At 44.1% G+C, this 18,352-nt stretch overlaps 1 protein-coding gene across 7 annotated transcripts in view; it reads left to right on the top strand.

The window, feature by feature from the left end:
- RAPGEF4 (Rap guanine nucleotide exchange factor 4) overlaps positions 1-15,137 on the top strand; it is a 488,280-nt gene extending 473,143 nt beyond the window's left edge. For 6 of the 7 annotated variants that reach the window (XM_073633880.1, XM_073633882.1, XM_073633881.1 and 3 more), the window contains one exon: positions 8,157-15,137. In XM_073633880.1, the coding sequence (XP_073489981.1) occupies positions 8,157-8,284 (128 nt within the window). In that variant the 3' untranslated portion in view covers positions 8,285-15,137. The remainder of the gene's footprint in view (positions 1-8,156) is intronic. The other variant, XM_073633884.1, reaches the window with a different exon arrangement.
- Positions 15,138-18,352: the final 3,215 nt, after the last annotated feature.

Genomic DNA, 18,352 nt, shown 5'->3' with positions numbered 1-18,352 from the left:
CTGAGGGGCGTGGCCAAGATGGCAGCGGTGTAGGATGCATTGTTGAGGAGCTCTGCATCCATCAGGGGGATTTTATCCTTTTTTTCATACTTTGGGACTTAGGAGGTCTGTTACAATACCCCAAGATCATCCCTGTCGGGGAATGAGATGGACCGGGAACAAATCTAAGGCACAGCAGAAGGTGAACGCTCCCAAATCTTCCAAGTCTCTGGGAGGGACGGAGGCACACGTGGCTGACAAGCACAGCATGGCTTCCCAGACAGAGACCTCTGCTCCTGCGCTCTTAGAACAGAGCAACTTTGATACCCTCATGTGGGCGATCACCGGCTGCCAGTCCTCATTGTCGGATCTCACCACCAAGATCGACGCGGTCCAGCTGGAGGTCGGTTGGATCCAGCAGGATTTTGACAAGCTCCGTCAGAGAGTCACAGAGACAGAGCACCGGATCGGGGACACGGAGGACACAGTCCGAGACCACACAGCCTCCCTGCATACACTCCAGGTGAGAGTGAGATCCCTGGGAGCTAGATCTGAAGATGCGGAGAACCGTAATTGACGGAACACTCTGCGGATTGTCGGTCTTCTGGGAGGATCAGAGGGGCCTGATCCGGTAACATACACGGAGCGGCTGCTCCACACACTTTTTCCCCAGGCGGCCTTCTCGTCCTTCTTCGCGGTGGATGCCACCGCAGCGCGGACTGCCAGGCTCTCCGCCGCGCACCTTCATATTTAGACTGCTAAACTTCTGTGATCGGGATCTAATCCTAAAGGAAGCCAGGAAGATGCAGGAGATCCGTCACGAATCCGCACGCCTAATGTTCTTCCCGGATTTCTCGGTCGACACGCAAAAGCTCCGGAGATCGTTTGATGAGGTGAAACAGGCTATGCGAGCAAAGGCCATCAAATATAGTATGTTTTTCCCAGCGTGCCTCAGGGTGCAGGATGGTGAAGCCACGCGGTTCTTTACCTCGTCAGCGGAGGCATCCCAATGGCTGAATACCCTGCCGCCCTGTTGATCCAGGGATCTCCTGCACCCACAAATGACCAGCGAGCAAGCTCTGTGAGTACTGCACTGTTCCCTTTCTATTTCCAGGCCCTGACTGATCTCATCCACGCACTAACATTATGTGGACGAGTCCTTGTCTCTTTGCACGCCTTCCACTAAACATGGGAAATTACATCTTTTTCTGATGCAAACATGCGGGGGCCTTTTAGGGTCTCCGACGGACATGTATGGACTCAACTCTGCACCCCTGTTTCCATCATCCCTTCCCAGGGAGATACGAGACTCATCTCCTTTAGAAAGCACTTTTGGATGGAGACTTACATGTGCTCTAGTACATGGAGGAAGACTGACTGGTAGCTATTAAATCTGCTGTTTATGACTTTACATGTGCTCCTTCTTGGATTGGGCCATTTCATGCCATAATGATCCTACACTGTGAAGTTGTGCATGGGTTAGAGTTCAGGAGCCCCTTTACTACTCTCCAACCTATGGAGGCATCTTCTCCAGACGTGGTGTATCTGCACACCCCCAGTTGCTCAACCCTGCCCTTATATTGTTCAGTTCCCCTTTGGTTTTTACCCCTTATACAGTTACAAACGGGCAGCTGTCTTTTGTTCATGACCCCAGATAGTCATTGACTATGTTTTGGTTTGGGATATTAGCACACCCTGGTTTGGGTGGGTGTGTGGGGAGGGGGGAGGGGGGAGTTGGAACGAGTCAAAATGGTTCTCAGTTTGGAAGAAGGAATGTACACAAAGTAATTGTATTACTATAGAAGATGCTTGTGTTTTCTCTGTATGCTATTTTGGGGGGATGTGGTGGTGGTGGGGGGGGGAGACCTCCCGGGATCTGGATGTACTAATGCACTGGCTGTCTATACAGCGTTGTAATTATTCTTACCCTGAATTATGGCCCCCTTAACAATCATATCATGGAACATCCGGGGCCTTAACTCCCAAATAAAGCGTTCCCTAGTATTTAACTTTCTGAAATCCCATCGTCCTGATATATGCATTTTTCAGGAAACCCACCTAACGGGTAGTAGGGTCCTTGGGCTTAAAAAACCCTGGGTGGGACACTATTATCATGCTACATACTCCTCTTATGCCAGAGGTGTAAGTATGCTTATCCACAAATCCCTGTCCTTTACTTTAATTGATTTGCATCTGGATCCCGGGGGCAAATTTGTAGTAGTACATGCTCTCATTGCAAATATACCCATGGTGGTGGTGGGGCTCTATATCCCCCCACCGGCATCTTTGACAATTTTGAATAGGATCACCCAGTGTCTAGCTAATATGTCGGTAAATAATGTGGTGATGGCGGGGGATTTCAATATGCCTCCCTGCCCTGCACTGGACAAGTTGACGCCGGGGGGGGGGGGCTGTGGACTTACTGATGCCTGGCGGTGGAAGAACCTTCTCCAGAGAAGGTATACATGTCAGTCTGCCACCTATGTGGCCATGTCCAGGATAGATCTAGTCTATGTCAGTTGCTCGATTCTGCCTAAAGTCCAGGAAATATCTATTCTACCACGGGGGATATCTGATCACACCCCTATCCTGCTGTGCCTAAATGTCTGTCAGGCCCCCACAGACTGTCTGTGGCGCTTATCCCGCTTCTGGATCTCTGATGAAAGAGTAGCCCCTGATGTCGAGGTAAACATTACTGGAATTCTAATCCCCCTGCAACTGACCCTCCCTCTAGCTGGGACGCATTTAAAGTCCATGTGCAAAGCTACTATCAACAGAAGATAGGACAGGTTAGGCGACAAACTGGGAAAGACTTGATGGTTCCGGAGCAGAGGGCGGTTGCACTTGAACAAAATTATGTGACCAAAAGAGATTAGGTGACACGTAGGGACTTACAGTGTGCTCTACGCGAGGTAATGCTATTAAGGACCACGTCAGCTAAAAAATTGCTACTTCACCAGTCGCAAACAGTTTTCAAACAGGGTGAGCGGACGGGCCACCTCCTGGCGTGGTTGTCCAGAGAACATTCGGCCATGACAGGTATTGCTAACATTGAAAATCCTGAAGGTCAGATAGTCTCTGACCCTGAAGGCATTAATGCTTGCTTTGCCTCTTTCTACAGGGACCTTTATTCCTCCAGGGCTGGATATTCCATGGATGAACTCCAGGCTTTTCTGGAGGGAATCCAACTTCCAACCCTGACGGAAGAGACCCGCAGGAGCCTGGATACTCCGCTCACCCTAAGTCCATATATGACACATCAATACCGGGACGTTGGCACACCATTTTTTGTTGTGCCTACAGTGTCACCGTGTTTTCAGGTACATTCCTATGTGGGATTTTGATTGATATACAGTATATGGTCGGCAATCTAATTTGTAAATAAAGTTTATGTAATTTTAACACCTATAAAACCTATAAAATCCCATCCTTTAACTCTTTTGTTAGTACTTTTGAGCTATAAAGTCTTGGTTATCCCCTTCCCACCACCTGGTGTAATTTCCTGGAGTTCCTGAACGCTGTGATTGGCTGCCACAGTGATCACATGATTGTGAGCCAACCTTACCGGCTCCCAATCATAAATAGTGACTGGGAGCTGGTGGCAACAACTCAGTCACAGAGCTGGGGGCACGTGATTGAGTGCGCTTCCAGAACAGAACTGCGACACTGACTTTACACTTATATGTGGCAGTGCAGTGGTAAAGCCTATTGTCTTGTTGGCACTTTTTTGCTCATGGTCAACAGTAAGGAGGTAATAAAAAATATACACCACCATTTAGACTGCACAAGTTGCTTAAACAATTATGGTAATTGATGGCAAGTGTCTGTGAGCCTCCTAAATAATACCTCTTGGAGTCAGGTATTCAAATCAAAAATTCAGGTCGGCTGTTCCAGCTAATTCAATTGCAGCTTTGACCTTGTCTGCTTTAAAAAAATGATTTCTGACTGCAGTGCCATTGAAAATCTGTGATGTGATCTGACAAAATATACTGTACTTGAACTCAAACAGTTGTCACAATGACAGGTCATCTGGCCACTTTGTTCAGCTCAGCAGGGGATCAACGGACAAATTCCCTGCTGAGGAAAACCTGATCTGGCCCATGTGAAAGGGGCCTTAGAGATTCTTCCTGGTCCATGGGTTTTCACCACTTCAACTCTCACATCTGTTCACCACTATGGACCAGAGCAATTTTTACATTTCTCCTATGGACCTGGTTATTCAGCAATACATTTGTCATTAATAAAGAAAACAGTGTGTTACAAACAGGCCCGGATTGGCCATAGGGCAAACCGGGCACTTGCCCGGTAGGCCTGGGCCGACAGGCCGCATGTGCTTGCAGGGCCCAAGGCAGCTAGGCTGCTCTTTGAGCCTGCGCTGCTCACCTGGCCTCTCCGTGGCCGCCCGGCTGCCAGTTCAGCTCAGCCATTGGCAACAGGGGGACGGAAACATGAAGGGGGAGAAGCTAGAGGAGACACCTTCGGCCTCTCCACGACCGCCAGTATAGTTCAGCCGTCGGTGCCAGGGGGCGTGACCATGAAGGGGGAGGAGCTAGAGGAGACACCTGCTGCAGACACCATGGAGTCGGATCAGAGAGAACATGAGTGCGGCCCCCCCCTGTAACCTGGATAAGAGGAGCGGTGGGGTGGCTGCAAATAGAAGAATCGTTCTCCCCATCTTCCTCCCGCAGTCTCTGAATGCCTGCTTCTGTTCCTCTCCCTCTCGCAAGCTTTCAGAGACTGTGGGAGGAAGATGGAGAGACTGATTGTTCTATATGCAGCCACCCCACCGCTCCTAATATCCTGCTTATTTCTGCTGCCCTCCCAGTGCTCTCCAGCCCCCCCTCCCAGTGCTCTCCAGCCCCCCACCCAGTGCTCTCCAGCCCCCCCGTGCTCTCCACCTCCTCTTGTGCTCACCAGCCCCCCCAGTGCGCTCTGCCTCCCTACTGTGCTCTCCACCTTCCCCATGCTCTCCACTGCCCCCTGTGCCCTCTGCTCTCCAACCCCCCCTCCCAGTGCTTTCTGGCCCCCCTGTGCTTTCCAGCCCCCCCAGTGCTCTCCAGCCCCCCAGTGCTCCCTGCCTCCCCCCTGTGCTCTCCACCTCCCCCATGCACTCCACTGCCCCCCTGTGCCCTCCACCTCTCCCCTAGTGCTCTCCAGCCCCCCCTGTGCTCTCCACCTCCCCCCATGCTCTCCGCTGCCCCCCTGTACCCTCCGCCCCCCCAGTGCTCTCCACCCCCCCTGTGCTCTCCACCTCCCCCATGTTCTCCTCTGCCCCCCTGTGCCCTCCGACTCTCCCCAGTGCATACCAGCCCCCCAGTCCTCTCCAGCCCCCCCAGTGACCTCCGCCTCCCCCTGTGCTCTCCACCTCCCCCATGCTCTACGCTGCCCCCTGCCTCTCCCTAGCTCCCCAGCTATCTCTGCATCCCCCCACAGTGCTCTCCAGGCCCCCTATGCTCTCGCCCCACCCCATGTTCTTAAGGTTCTTCCCTGTGCTCCCTGCCCCCCTGTGCCCTTTTCCTGTCCCCTTCGCCCCCGCACGTCTGCTGGGTTCCCCCCTCCCCTCTCCTGGGGGAGCTGTCAGGGTGGAGAGTAGGGAAGGGGTCGCTCATTCCAAAATGCCCGGGCCTATTTTTTGTCCCAGTCCGGGCCTGGTTACATATATTGTTTTTTTTTTTTTTTAAGGACAAACAAGGATTTCCTTTCATGATTTTGTCTCGCAACAATGATTATTTAGAGCGGGGTGCCCAACCATTGGCCTCTGATGTGGCCCACGACCTCCTGCTCTGGGATGGCGGGTTGGCAAGCCCAGATCGTGGGTTGCCAACCCGCCATCCCAGAGCGTTAGTGCTGTGAATGGTAGAGGAAGCAAGCGGCTGCAGAGCAGAGCAGTATAAGATGATGCTTCCTGTAAAGCCCTGGCTCCTGTCACAGGCAGAGTGATACCAAATGCACTCTGCCTGGGACAGCAACAGCCGGTAATACCTCAATGGAAAACTGTTATTAAAGGTACGGATCAGTCCCCTTCCATCTGGGCAAATTAGATCGGAGGGTCCATAGAGTAGAGCGGGCTGTATCCATGTCCACTGTTACCAAGTCGCTTAAGTGGCCCTTGCTCTTTAAAAGGTTGGGCACCCCTGCCTTAGAATAAAATGCAACAAAACACACTTTTTTTCTGCACATAAAATGTACACCTTTTATTTTGTAATTTGTCCTGTTAAAATTACACTAAAATTATGATTCTGGTACAAAACATTGCAAAGTTATTTATAAATGAAATAAAACCATTTTTTTTTCAATTTTGCCCTTTTTTGTTTGCAAAATCTTTATTGAATTAAATTGGAAATGTGTATGTCTAAAAATATTTAAAAAAAAAAATTAACAAAACAAAAACAAAAAAAGTTTAAATATTGAAAGTTAACAAAATAGAAGCAAACAAGAAAAAGCAGCAGGAAAATAATAGACTAAACTAAGGCTTAATAAGGGGTTAAACAGGAACATTTTATAAAAAAAAAAACAGAAAAACTTTTTTACTTGTCAAGTGGTTTTAACTGACATAATTTGCAGATCTAAGTTCATCCCTTTGATCTGCAGATGAATGATACAAAAGTAACAATATGTTACTTTGTATCTTTGCATATTTGCATCTGTAGCATTGTTGTTTATAAACACTGTGGGGTTGATTTACTAAAACTGGAGTGTGGAAAATCTGGTGTAGCTCTGCATAAAAACCAATCAGCTTCCAGTTTTTCTTTTGTCAAAACTTAAAATGGTTGTAAAGGCAGAATCTGTGGGGGCATTCAACAGGAGGGAGGGGCCAGGAGCGACGGCGAGGGACCTGAGAAGAGGAGGATCTGGGCTGCTCTCTGCAAAACCACTGCACAGAGCAGGTAAGTATAACATGTTTGTTATTTTTATAGAAAAAAAAGGAGACTTTATAATCACTTTAATTGAACAAGCTGAAGTTAGAAGCCGATTGGCTACCATGCACAGCTACACAAGATTTTGCACTCTCCAGTTTTAGTAAATCAGCCCCTTTCAAACTTCTTTTTTGACAGCTATAGCTGTCGACTTCTCTACTGATGATGAATTAAGAGGAGTGCCAACAAAACCCTAAAACAAGTGTAAAACACTAGGTTGCTGCTGCTCCTTTAACAGTGCACCTGTTATTATGAACTAAAAATTATAAAAAGGGTGTTACCTTAAAATTTGCTACAAAATACAGTGAAAAATAAGTGCACATGAATTAATACAATATAACATATACAAAAGTCTATATAAATAAAGTGAGTTCATGAAAAAGAAAAAAACAAGAAAAAGAAAAATATAAATGTGTGTCCAAAATCAATATCCAGTCACCGTGTTCATAAAAAATACGAATATAAATATAAAAGTAGACTTCTCTACTGAGTATACAGTAATGCGTCTTTAATTAAACACAGCTGACAATTGCTGGATATTGGGGAGGGTGGGGTCCCAGCAGCAGGGCAGAGAGACTGGACATGCTACACGTGCCCTGTATGCAATGAATTTTTTTGTTTGCTAAGTGCACAGTATATTGCCTTAAGTACATCAACCCTTATGTCCGCCAACACACTGACAGTGATGGGGTTGATTTACTAAAGGCAAAAAGACTGTTCACTTTGCAAGTGTAATCGCACCAGAGTAAATTAGGGGAAACTCTTTTGACTTCCATCATCCAATCATGTGCATGCAAAAATGCTGTTTGTATTTCTTTCCGTGCATATGTGCATATGATGTATTTTTTGCAAAGTAAACCTTCATCTCATTTACTTAGCTCTGCCTTTAGTAAAGCAATCCCAATAAGACATTTTATCTCAACAATTATTAAGCAGAGAGGCTAAGTGATTCTTCAGAACGTCATCCAAGATGCAAATAAAGCTATATTTTAGGTAGCATTATATATTTTTAAAGCTGAACTCTAGGAATTCAGCCACATTCTATAAATGTGCTAGCTTAAGTCTAATGAGGTGCATGCTAGCGACAAGCAAACTTGTAGACCTATGAAATTCCCATCAAAACCTACTATACAGCAAACGCTGCAATAACTACAATGAGTAATGAAATGACAACAAATTCAAATTGCTATTGTTTATTACCCATTTGAAGATAGCTGTATTTTATGCACAGCAATTACATTTTTTTTTTTTTACCACCAGGCCCTGATGCTTCCCTTGTTAACAAAAATCACCAGGATGTTCGAAATTACGTACGGCAGTTCAACGTCATTGACAATCAGAGGATATTATCACAGATGTCGCATCGGCTAGAACCACGACGCACCTAAAAAGGAAGTCCATAATCTAGGATGTTCTTTTCATGGCAAGCACTGTGGCAATTATTAAGTTTTATACTTTTTCTTAGTGCCACAGTCTGATCATATGACCTGTGAATATTGTACATATTTTATGTAGTGACTGAAAAATACACCAATACATAACGGTTATACAGCTACTGTAATTAGGGTTGTGATGTAAAATTATACGTTGATGGCAGCTACAGAGTTGTATATTTCAGTTATTCAAGTTACAAGATGTCCAGTCATCTTTCTGGGGCCTATTAGAAGAATGATCTGATTGGTTGTAATGGATGACTGAACTTTGCGCATTGCTAAGTTTTATCAAAGGGTCCACCCATATTTATTTTTAGATTCATGCTAGTGCCCTGAATCACTCGCTATCTCATACAGTATCTCTCAGGGACTCTACTGGCAAAATATCTAGACCTGACAACTATTTTGAACAATGTAGAGTGCAGCTGTGAAAATGCCCAAAGATGTTAGATGACGATCTTTCAATCTGGTCATTTTTATATGGATTAGTAGAAGATGTCATCCCACAACTCTTGCCACCATCAGTATCTCCTCCTGAAGATCTGCTGCAGTTAGGCTGTCAGTCATATAGATACAATCCAACCACCTCCAGTCAACAGAGCCACACAGACTTGCAAGCTTGGCACATCTTCGGCTGAACCAATCAAGCTTGCAAGATACTGATGCCTCCTAAATTTTTATCCCAATGGGGATTGAAATACCAGGCCACAACCACATGTCAAGCACTTGGTGCACAGTTGCTGTGCAGTTCAATTAACTTCAATGGTCACGTTGGGCATTCTGAGTTAAATCTGACACACCAAAAAGCATCACACAGCAATGTAAATGGACCTGATTGTCCACCATGTAAATTTGTAAATAAGTAGTCAGGGGCAAGAAAAATGCAGATCAACCGCTTGTTTTTACTGGCCTCGTGCCCCCATGTGTGACCTCACTTTAGTGCTTGGGTAGATGTGTGCAGCAAATGCAGATCAGCAGATTACCGCTCACCTTTTTTTGGTGTAGTATGGGTGACGGTTCTGAGGCTGCAATTAAATTGTTTCGTGTTTCTTTGACTGCATCCTTTTGAGATCCTATTAAGATGAACTTGCATTCATCTCAAGGAAAAGGAGGTCACACTCAGTCCTTTACAGCCTGCTCTATTACATTTTTATTAAGTACCTATTAAACAGGGCAACCTATTAAACAGGGCATGCTGCACCTGTGTTCATAACAGAGAATAAAGTAGATATAAACCCAACAACTAAAGTCTCATATAAGCTTTAAAATTCTAAAGTAATATGCAGCCATCATTAAAATTATACCTGGTGATCCTGCCATGTAGGTTCTTCTTCAGGCACTTCCTTTAATACAGTGACAAATGTCTCCCAATTGTGCAGCTGTGTTGTTTCCTTATAACACGCACTTCTGCAATGGTGTGAACTGAATCCATAAGACTCAAGCCAAATTGCCTTGTCAATGGTGTTGAGTAAGGCTGCTCAGTACAGCCCAATCCATGAAGTGCGAACGAGCCCTTAGGCCTGGTTCACACCTATGCATTTTTTAGTGCGTTTTCAGTTTTGCAGTAACACGCTACAGTCCATTTAACATGGTTTCCTATGGGTCACATTCAGATCTGTGCATTTTATGGAAAGGGCCAGGGACTTTTTTTCTGGTTTTTGGTTCCATAGACTTCAATGTATCAAAAACGTGTATAAAAAAATGCAAAATGTACCTGGAATATGCAAACTGCAACCTGCATAGGTGTGAGCCAGGCCTTAAAGTCTGTGGGCCAGATTGATAGCCAAGCAGCTAGACTTTTTAACACTTAAAAAATTCAGCGCTCAGGCAACTAGATTTCTGAATAAGGAGATCACTGACGCTGCCCCCATACTATTCTGATGACAGGTATACTTTGACTGCTCCCCAGCAAGCTTTCCCTCTTGGAAAAGAATCCAAGGCAGGCAGAACACACAGACTCATACAGGCTTGGATACAGAACTGTATTCACTATCTGTATGAACAGACCCTGTAGTCTGTGTTTTCCAGTTCACTAGACAGAACCACAGATAAAATCATTAGTAGGGCATTTTAAAAATGAGCGATTTTTTTGGTAGTGTGAAAATTACAGTTTGTGGTCTTGTCACACTAAACACATTTAACTCCAAAAAATGTGATCTTTCTGGTTTAATGACATAGCGGGAGTGAGCTACTACGTCCATGTATAACCCAGAATAACTATTTCCTGTATGTTACACAATCATTCAACTTCTGTCTTCTTAGCCTGTGTAAATAAATGTATTCCATAAATGTCTGCATCTCACAGTGATGAGTAACATAGCACAAAGTAGGTGCAGCATTCCTGAGTGTGATGTAACTTGGGAAAGTTTTTCATTAATAAACACCATTAGTCACATTACTGGCGTGAGTGTAAGCACTACTACAAGAGATTTGAGCCCAAAATCTGCTACAGAAATATGAATCACCCTTTAGCAATTCAGTGGGTATAAAGGACTGGGGCTTTGAAAATAACGTTTAATGTACTGGAGTGAGCATTTAGATATCACATTTTAGCATATTAATGAGTATTGAATGTGAGTAATGAGTATTAAAACATGATTCTGATTGCTTACTGCTGAAAAACTAATTTTTATGCTGTTATTACATGAAACTCCAGGTAGCTCCTAATTGTGTTCTGTGCTCTAGCATAGCCATTTTCAGCAAGGGTTGCATAGAACCCTAGGGTTCCTCCAGAGATTGCTAGGGGTTTCCCATCTGATGGAGTCTGCATAGTTCCAGGTCCAGCACCACTTTACAGAACCAGTGCAATTACTGTAAGGGGCAGTCTTCTCCCTGACCACCTTTGTATGGGGCTTTTTCCCTATGATCCCTGATCAACTAATCTTAGCATGGCTAAAAAATACACAGGTTATATGGGACTTTATGTGCACCTCCTGGGTGTAATTAACAGATACAAATACTATGTATAAAAGCATAACATTTTTATTTTTATTGAGAATATTACAAATGTATAAATAAGTTTAAAAACATATCCACAAGTCAGCCATCCGAGATGGTTACACACCATGCACCGCTTCAGGAAAATCACCTCTCCTGCTGCTCTGTAGCCTCTGCACATGAAGTGGGTGCCGGCCCATCTTGCAGCAGAAACATGAAGGAAGAAAGAAGTCTGGATGGCCGCACTCCGATGCAATCACCTTTATTCCCTATAATCAAAGCAGTATATGTAGCAAAGTCCTGGGCCCCTCAAGGCCTAATGGTGACCCCCACAGTTAGGGACAGCTGACATCCTTCTGTGTAGAGTGGGTTGCAAGGCATTGTGGGTGTAATGCAAGATGAAAGGGTGGATGCCAGACACTTTTAGAATGCAAAAAAGAGATTTATTGTCTCTTAAATAGAACTGTGGGAGAGAGGGTTAGGGCCAGGACACCCTTAGGTAGATGCAATGTTAATTGGCAGATTCCGAGAATCTGAAGACAGCTATAGAGGTGAAGGACTTCAGCTGGACACCACTTCTTTATAGGTAGGACCGCTGTCTCCTATGGCAACAATCTTTTAGCAGTTACTAAAGATATTGTATTCAACTGTTTGCAACACGAACAGTTCTTAGCTTTTCCCACACTCTTTCACTGTGGGACTTCACTCAACGAACTCCCAGTTTCTCTCATTAGACTTCAGATCCACTAGCCACTGGATCCCCTGCGCTCTTCCACTTTAGCACTCAGTATCTTCCTCAAGCGCCACCGCCGCTTCCCTGCTGGGTCCCTGGCTTGGCACTCACAGATACTCCTCAAGCTTCACCCCCGCTGACACATTAGGTCCCTGGCTTGGCGCTCACTGATGCTCCACAAGCGTCACCTCTCCTGTCCAGCTGGGTCCCTGACTTGGCACTTGCTGATGCTTTCCCACTTTTTCACCGTTCCTGGCTGGCAAGAAGTTTGCTCTGGTACTGGCCTCAGCTTACTCACACTGGTCTCCGGTAGCAAGGTGGATGGTCCCTTAGTGGCGACAGTTTCCCTTCTACCTCTGACCACGACTGGTTCCCCAGCCGGCGGAACCGTTACTTCTGGTTGGACTACAAGCCTGCAGTCCCAACCCTGCGCTACTTCTGGATAGGCACTCAAATAGCCTAGCTGCCAGATGTCCCCAGGATAGGCCTTAGATTTCTGGCCTAGCAGCCTGGGACAATACAACACACGTCCACCCAGACAGCCGTCCAGGTTGCACAGAGCCCCAATCACCTGAATAAATAGGCTCTCCCAGCAGGCCAAGAGACCAAAGAAAATCCCTGCCCATTGGCTGAGATATCCCATTTATTCATAATCTGTCCTTGCTATGCCCTTGTCTTATCCAATGTCACCAGGTACTCGGCTACCTAGTGACAGAAGAGAGAAGCGCAGCAATTCCAGAATTAGGGGGAAATTAAAATGATCTCCTAACAATTTGCTTAGGCAACTATCGCCTGGCAAATAAATTTAATAGCAGCCCTGCCTAAACAACAGGGTGCTACATATACAAACACAAATAAAAGATCTTTATACCAATTAACGTAACAATTGGAAGCACCCGAGTGCATCTGTTCAAGCATCGACAGATGATTGGATTCACAACAACGGAAAGCCCATCACCTGTTTAGCCAAATATGCTAAAAATAGTCTAAATACATTTAACATCAAAAATGTAAAAATATAAATGTTAATTTTAGCAACTAAAAACCTATACAGTGACATATACTCCAAAAAAGCTTCATATCTGCAACATAACTAATATAGATGAAAAATCTACATGTATCGATATACACAAACAGATATATATTTAAGCAATACTATTATTGCAAGGTCCTTCTAATATCCTATTCAGAATATATATATATATATATATATATATATATATATATATATATATATACATAATGAATCTTATGTCTCATCGGAGACAAAATGATTTTAAAAGATAATTTTCAAAAAATAAAATAATATACATAGAAAACTCAAAAAATCATACGTGCGCACATGAACAAATCTAGACCAAAGCACTAATTTATTGTCACCGAGGAAAAATATATAGAGAACCCACCCGCCAAAGAAAGCGAGACAGAAACCAACCACATTACCCTCTAAGCCTAAAATCGATTGTTATCAAGAAGTTCAGAAAAACTGACAAGGTACAAATAAAAGGAAAAAATAAAATGAAAAAATAAGGCAGGAAAACAATTGAAAAAAAAATATCAAAATTGAAATCAAAATAAACAAATAAACTAATACCTACAAAAGACCTGATCACTCATAAAAATGTCCCATTCAAAATTAAGGCCCGCCGGCTTCCTAGTATTTAAATTAAATATCCAATAGACCTCTTTTTTTGCAGAGCATCCTGAATTTGTCACCACCCCTTTTTGGTGGTAGTACCTTCTCGATCCCCTGTATATATAGATTGGTTACACCAGGCTTCTGTTAAAGTAGGGCCAACGAGTTTCGTGGGCTGACCCTCTTCTTCAGGGCCTTGCATAGCCTGTGTTTGCCCATGTTTGCCTGGAGATATCAGGGTAGATCAAAGTCAGTCGGGCCTTTCGCCCATGCCAGGCCTAAGATCTCCTCCTTAATGGTAAAGAAGTGCACTCTGCAGAGAACATCTCGCGATCCAGATCCGAGGTAGCAGGGCCCTGCAGAGATGAGGAAGGTACCCTGAGGCCCGGTACACGATGAACCCTGTCCAGCTCTAGCTCAGAGGTAGGGGGCTTGCTAGAACCTGGTCCAAGATAGCTACCATGGTGGCGCAGAGATCTGGACCCATGGTAGCCTCAGGGATGCTGCAGAGGTGCAGATTATCTCGCCTGCACCTATTTTCCCCATCATCTAACCGCAGTTGGACCTCGACAAGATGGTGATGGAAGGCCTGGTGCTCTGCCTCCAGGGTGGTGATGTGGGCATCTGTGGTGGTGGTGGAGGATTCTAGGACGGTCACCCTCTCCTCAACTGTATCCACCTGCTGGGGGAGATCATGGAGCTCCCACGTGAGAGCGTTCACAATGGAGGCTGCCATGGCATGAAGGTCCTGCTTAGTAGGCAGATCCACTACTAATTTTAGTCTGGATTTCTGTGTTACTACAAATACATAGAAATATTCAGAAGAATAAAACAGCGCCCGTCCTGATTTGATCATCCCTACTTACAGCTGAGGTCTCCTAGAGCTCTTCCATTATAAATATGTAGACAGAAGCACAATCAATAGAAATGTGTATTCCCGCATCCTGTGCAATCTTCTCTGGGCATTACAACTGGATTACATATTCACTGCATTGCACTGTAGCTATTTTACCACTGATATTGTATACATTTCTGTGTTCTAGCTTCCATGTTTTATCTGCTTTCCTAGTGATTTTCACACAGGGACTGCCAAATGTGTCATCAACCAGAAAATGTACTTTCACATTGGTTGTGGCAGTTCCTTTGTGTAGGACCATATTTACACCTCCTGTTCCTATTTATTTCATTTTTTGTTCCTTTATTTATTCACTTCTGTGTTGAGCATTGTGCCAAATTGTTTTGCTCTATTTATTAAACTGGCATGTAACTGATGAATGTTTCAATGTTCATTTCTGTGTATATAGAAGAACTGTAGAGTTGGTGTGTGTGTACAGTACATACAAATCACATATATACCAACACATGCATTAAATACTTATTTTCTTGTCATAGGTTAAAAAAGACTGTATTATTTTTTGCTGTAAATATAAAACACTTATATTAGATTAAAATGTGATAAATATACTCTGGATTTCTGTGTTTTCTGGCATTTGGATTTATAATAAAGAACCAGTAAAACTAAACAAAAGCTAATTTTTGTGCAAAAACATGATGGAGAGGAAGAGGTGGATGGTGACATGATTACAACCTTGTCCAACCACAGAATGCCTTGTATTCATTCAAAAAAATACAAGGGGGTTGATTTACTAAAACTGCAATGTGCCAATCAGCTGCTAACGTCAGCTCGTTCGATTTAATCTTTGACAAAAAAAAACTGGAAGCTGATTGGTTTCTATGTACAGCTTCTCCAGATTTTGCACTCTCCAGTTTTAGTAAATCAACCCCAAGATGTTCTCTGAATGGTGGAGGTGCTGAATGAGTGACCCCTTGTGGTGAATATACAGAGGCAAATTGCTCCAGCAGCTCTGAGAAGAGACAAGAAAAGACTGAATATAGCACAGGCTAAAGTTTTTGTTACCCCAACATTTCATATTCCTGATGTTTGCCTGCTGTACCATGTACTGTACTTGTATGAAAAAATATCCTGTTCTCTTTGTATTGCTTCCTTTGTGTGAAATCCCTGGTGTTCCGGCCAGTCCGTCTGCTTTCCTACTAAAAATTAACCACACTAAGCAGGAGAGCACACTATGGTCAGTTCTTTAGCTATACTGGGAACTCAGCCTGCTCTCCTCTAATGATCAGACTTGTCCTGACATGCCTCCCCTGCATAGCCTTTCACTGGAAAGCTAAGTGTGCTAAAGGTATTTATAATGTTGATATATATATATATATATATATATATATATATATATATATATATATATATACAAAAATGTTTTGCCTTTTATATCTATTTTAAACTGAATGGGTTGTTTTACAAGGTGATCGTTTCCAATCACTTACATCAATTACAATCACAAATTCATTGGATACGAGATATGAAGGATTTGTAACCAAGCTGAAACAAAGTAAGTTTATGAAAAATAAAAAAGATCATTCCTGGAGTCCAGGTTTAAGATGGACATACAAGCTACAATATCTGTACAACGTTCTTTAGTTTAAAGCAGAACAAAAGTCCAAAATACTTACCTCTGCTTCAAAGGTCTGACACCAGCGATTTCCCTCGCTGGCACCAGCATCTTCTCCCCAGCTTCTTCCAGGTGACCATCTTCAGCCATCCTGAGTGGCTGGTGTGGAATAACATCCCTCCTGTGCATGAACAGGAATGCAGTCATGCCGCCACAAAGGCACTGTGCTGGAATGTAAACTGAGCTGCGCATTCACAGCTCTGTGTACATTCTACAGAAGACTGCGAGCAGGTCGTTTTTTTGTTTTTGTTTTTATTGCAAAAGAGACGTATGTATTCTTTGCAATAAAGAGTCTGTCTGCTTCTATTTTTATTTATTTTTTTCATTTTAAACTTTATTTCCGCTTTCACCAACAGATATGTAGTGCTAGGTCCTATCTAAACAGTCCATTCAATTTCCATCCAGTCTGTTGGACTCCCCCATCCTAATTGTTGGTAAATCTAGTCAGCAGCTGTGCACAGCTGGATTGTTTAGTAATGCTAAAGGTATTCCAGAAATGAGGAAGCAACCTGCATAAGTGGTGAAAGTTCTTTAACATTTCTAAAAAAACGCCTGGCTGAATATGACAAACAACTATTAGCTATAGGGTTGTACTGAAACTGTTTTGGCTAGTATGAGTACCGACACTTGTGCTCAAGTACTCGCTCATACCAATTACCGATAACTTTGCAGTGTGATTTAAGCCTATACAAAATGAATGTGCTCAAATCACACTGCAAAGATTCGCATGCGATTTAAACAGGAATGCGGCTCAATTCCTGTCTGAATTATATGCGGTTTCTGTGTGAGCCCAGGCTCCTGTGTGAGCCCAGGCTGAAGTTACTATTAGGGATGGGCCGAACGCACCCCTGTTCAGTTCGCACCAGAACTTTCGCAAAAGTTCTGACCCGAATAACGAACCCCATTAAAGTTAATGGGACCCAAACATCAAAAATCATAAGTGCCCATTTTGAAGGCTTAATTGCAAGTAATTGGGCATACAATGGTTATAGGGGTCCGGGTCCTGCCCTGGGGGACATGTATCAATAAAAAAAAAGTTTGTGAAAAAACGTCATTTTTAAATGAGCAGTGATTTTTTGATTTTTAAAGTGAAAGCCTAAAAATTCCTTCCAATATAGTGCCTGGGGGGTCCCCTTAGTCTGCCTGTAAAATGGCAGATCTGTACAATGTCTAGAATCTGCTGCAGCAATAATTGCATTTATAAAGCCCAAAAAATGACATTTTCCCTGCAAGCTGCCTTTATTTTGCTCAGCAACAGCTGGGTAGCCAGTGTGTATGATGAGGCCACAATGTAGTGCACTGGGAACAAGATTAGAGATTTTTGGGATACATTCTGGTGTCACTTTGGCTTTGTATAGAAGTAACTGGTGCAGAAAAATTACTCTTTCGTGTCGGGGGCGCCTTCCCACCGTAACCCTATAGAGGTGCTCTTGATGAAGGCAAAAAAAATTGCAATGATATGCATATGGTTGGTGTTTTTGCCACATTTGATGTGCCTGAGACACAGTTTGCAGATAGCAACAGTGCGAACTGCTGCAGATGTGCTGAAAAAGGCCCAGACAGCCAAACTTTGGGGAGTGGGCCTGGAGATAACAGCTGCAGAATGTGATGGAATAGGGTGGCTGCTCTCTACTCTTTCTTGATGTCAGACTCCTTCAGTTTCCTCCTCTGCTCTATCTGGCACCCAAGTCGTATCAGTGACCTCATCATAATCATCATCATCTCCATCTCCTCCATCTTCATCATTACCACTGGAGAAAACTTGTCAATATGCTGTGGCTTGGGGAACATGAATGCCAATTTGTCTACCAGTGTTCCCCCCTCTCTCTAGGCTCATGTTCCTGTCATCCTCAACCTCAGAACCAACATCTGAATCCAGTAATGGCTGGGCATCATCAAGGAGCATGTGGCTGACGCTGTGGTCAAATAACTCAGCTGACTCCTCAATGGCTGATGTTGGGGCTATAGCAGGAATAGATGAGGACAGGGAGGCAGGTTTATCCACTGGCAACTGCAGGGGACTGCACACTTCTCTCTGCTTGCATGACAGAGGATCAGGAGGATGAAGAAGGTTTAGTAAGCCAGTCCACCACCTCCTCTGCATGCTGTGGCTGGATAGCACGGGCAAACTCACTAAACAGAGGACTGACCACCACGTCTACCTTTGCCTGGCGACACATTTGTTGCTG

Source organism: Aquarana catesbeiana, linkage group LG06 (assembly GCF_042186555.1).
Source record: "Aquarana catesbeiana isolate 2022-GZ linkage group LG06, ASM4218655v1, whole genome shotgun sequence".
Classification (NCBI taxonomy): Eukaryota; Metazoa; Chordata; class Amphibia; order Anura; family Ranidae; genus Aquarana; species Aquarana catesbeiana.
Note: the sequence above shows the minus strand (reverse complement) of the source record. Positions and strands in the feature narration are given on the sequence as shown.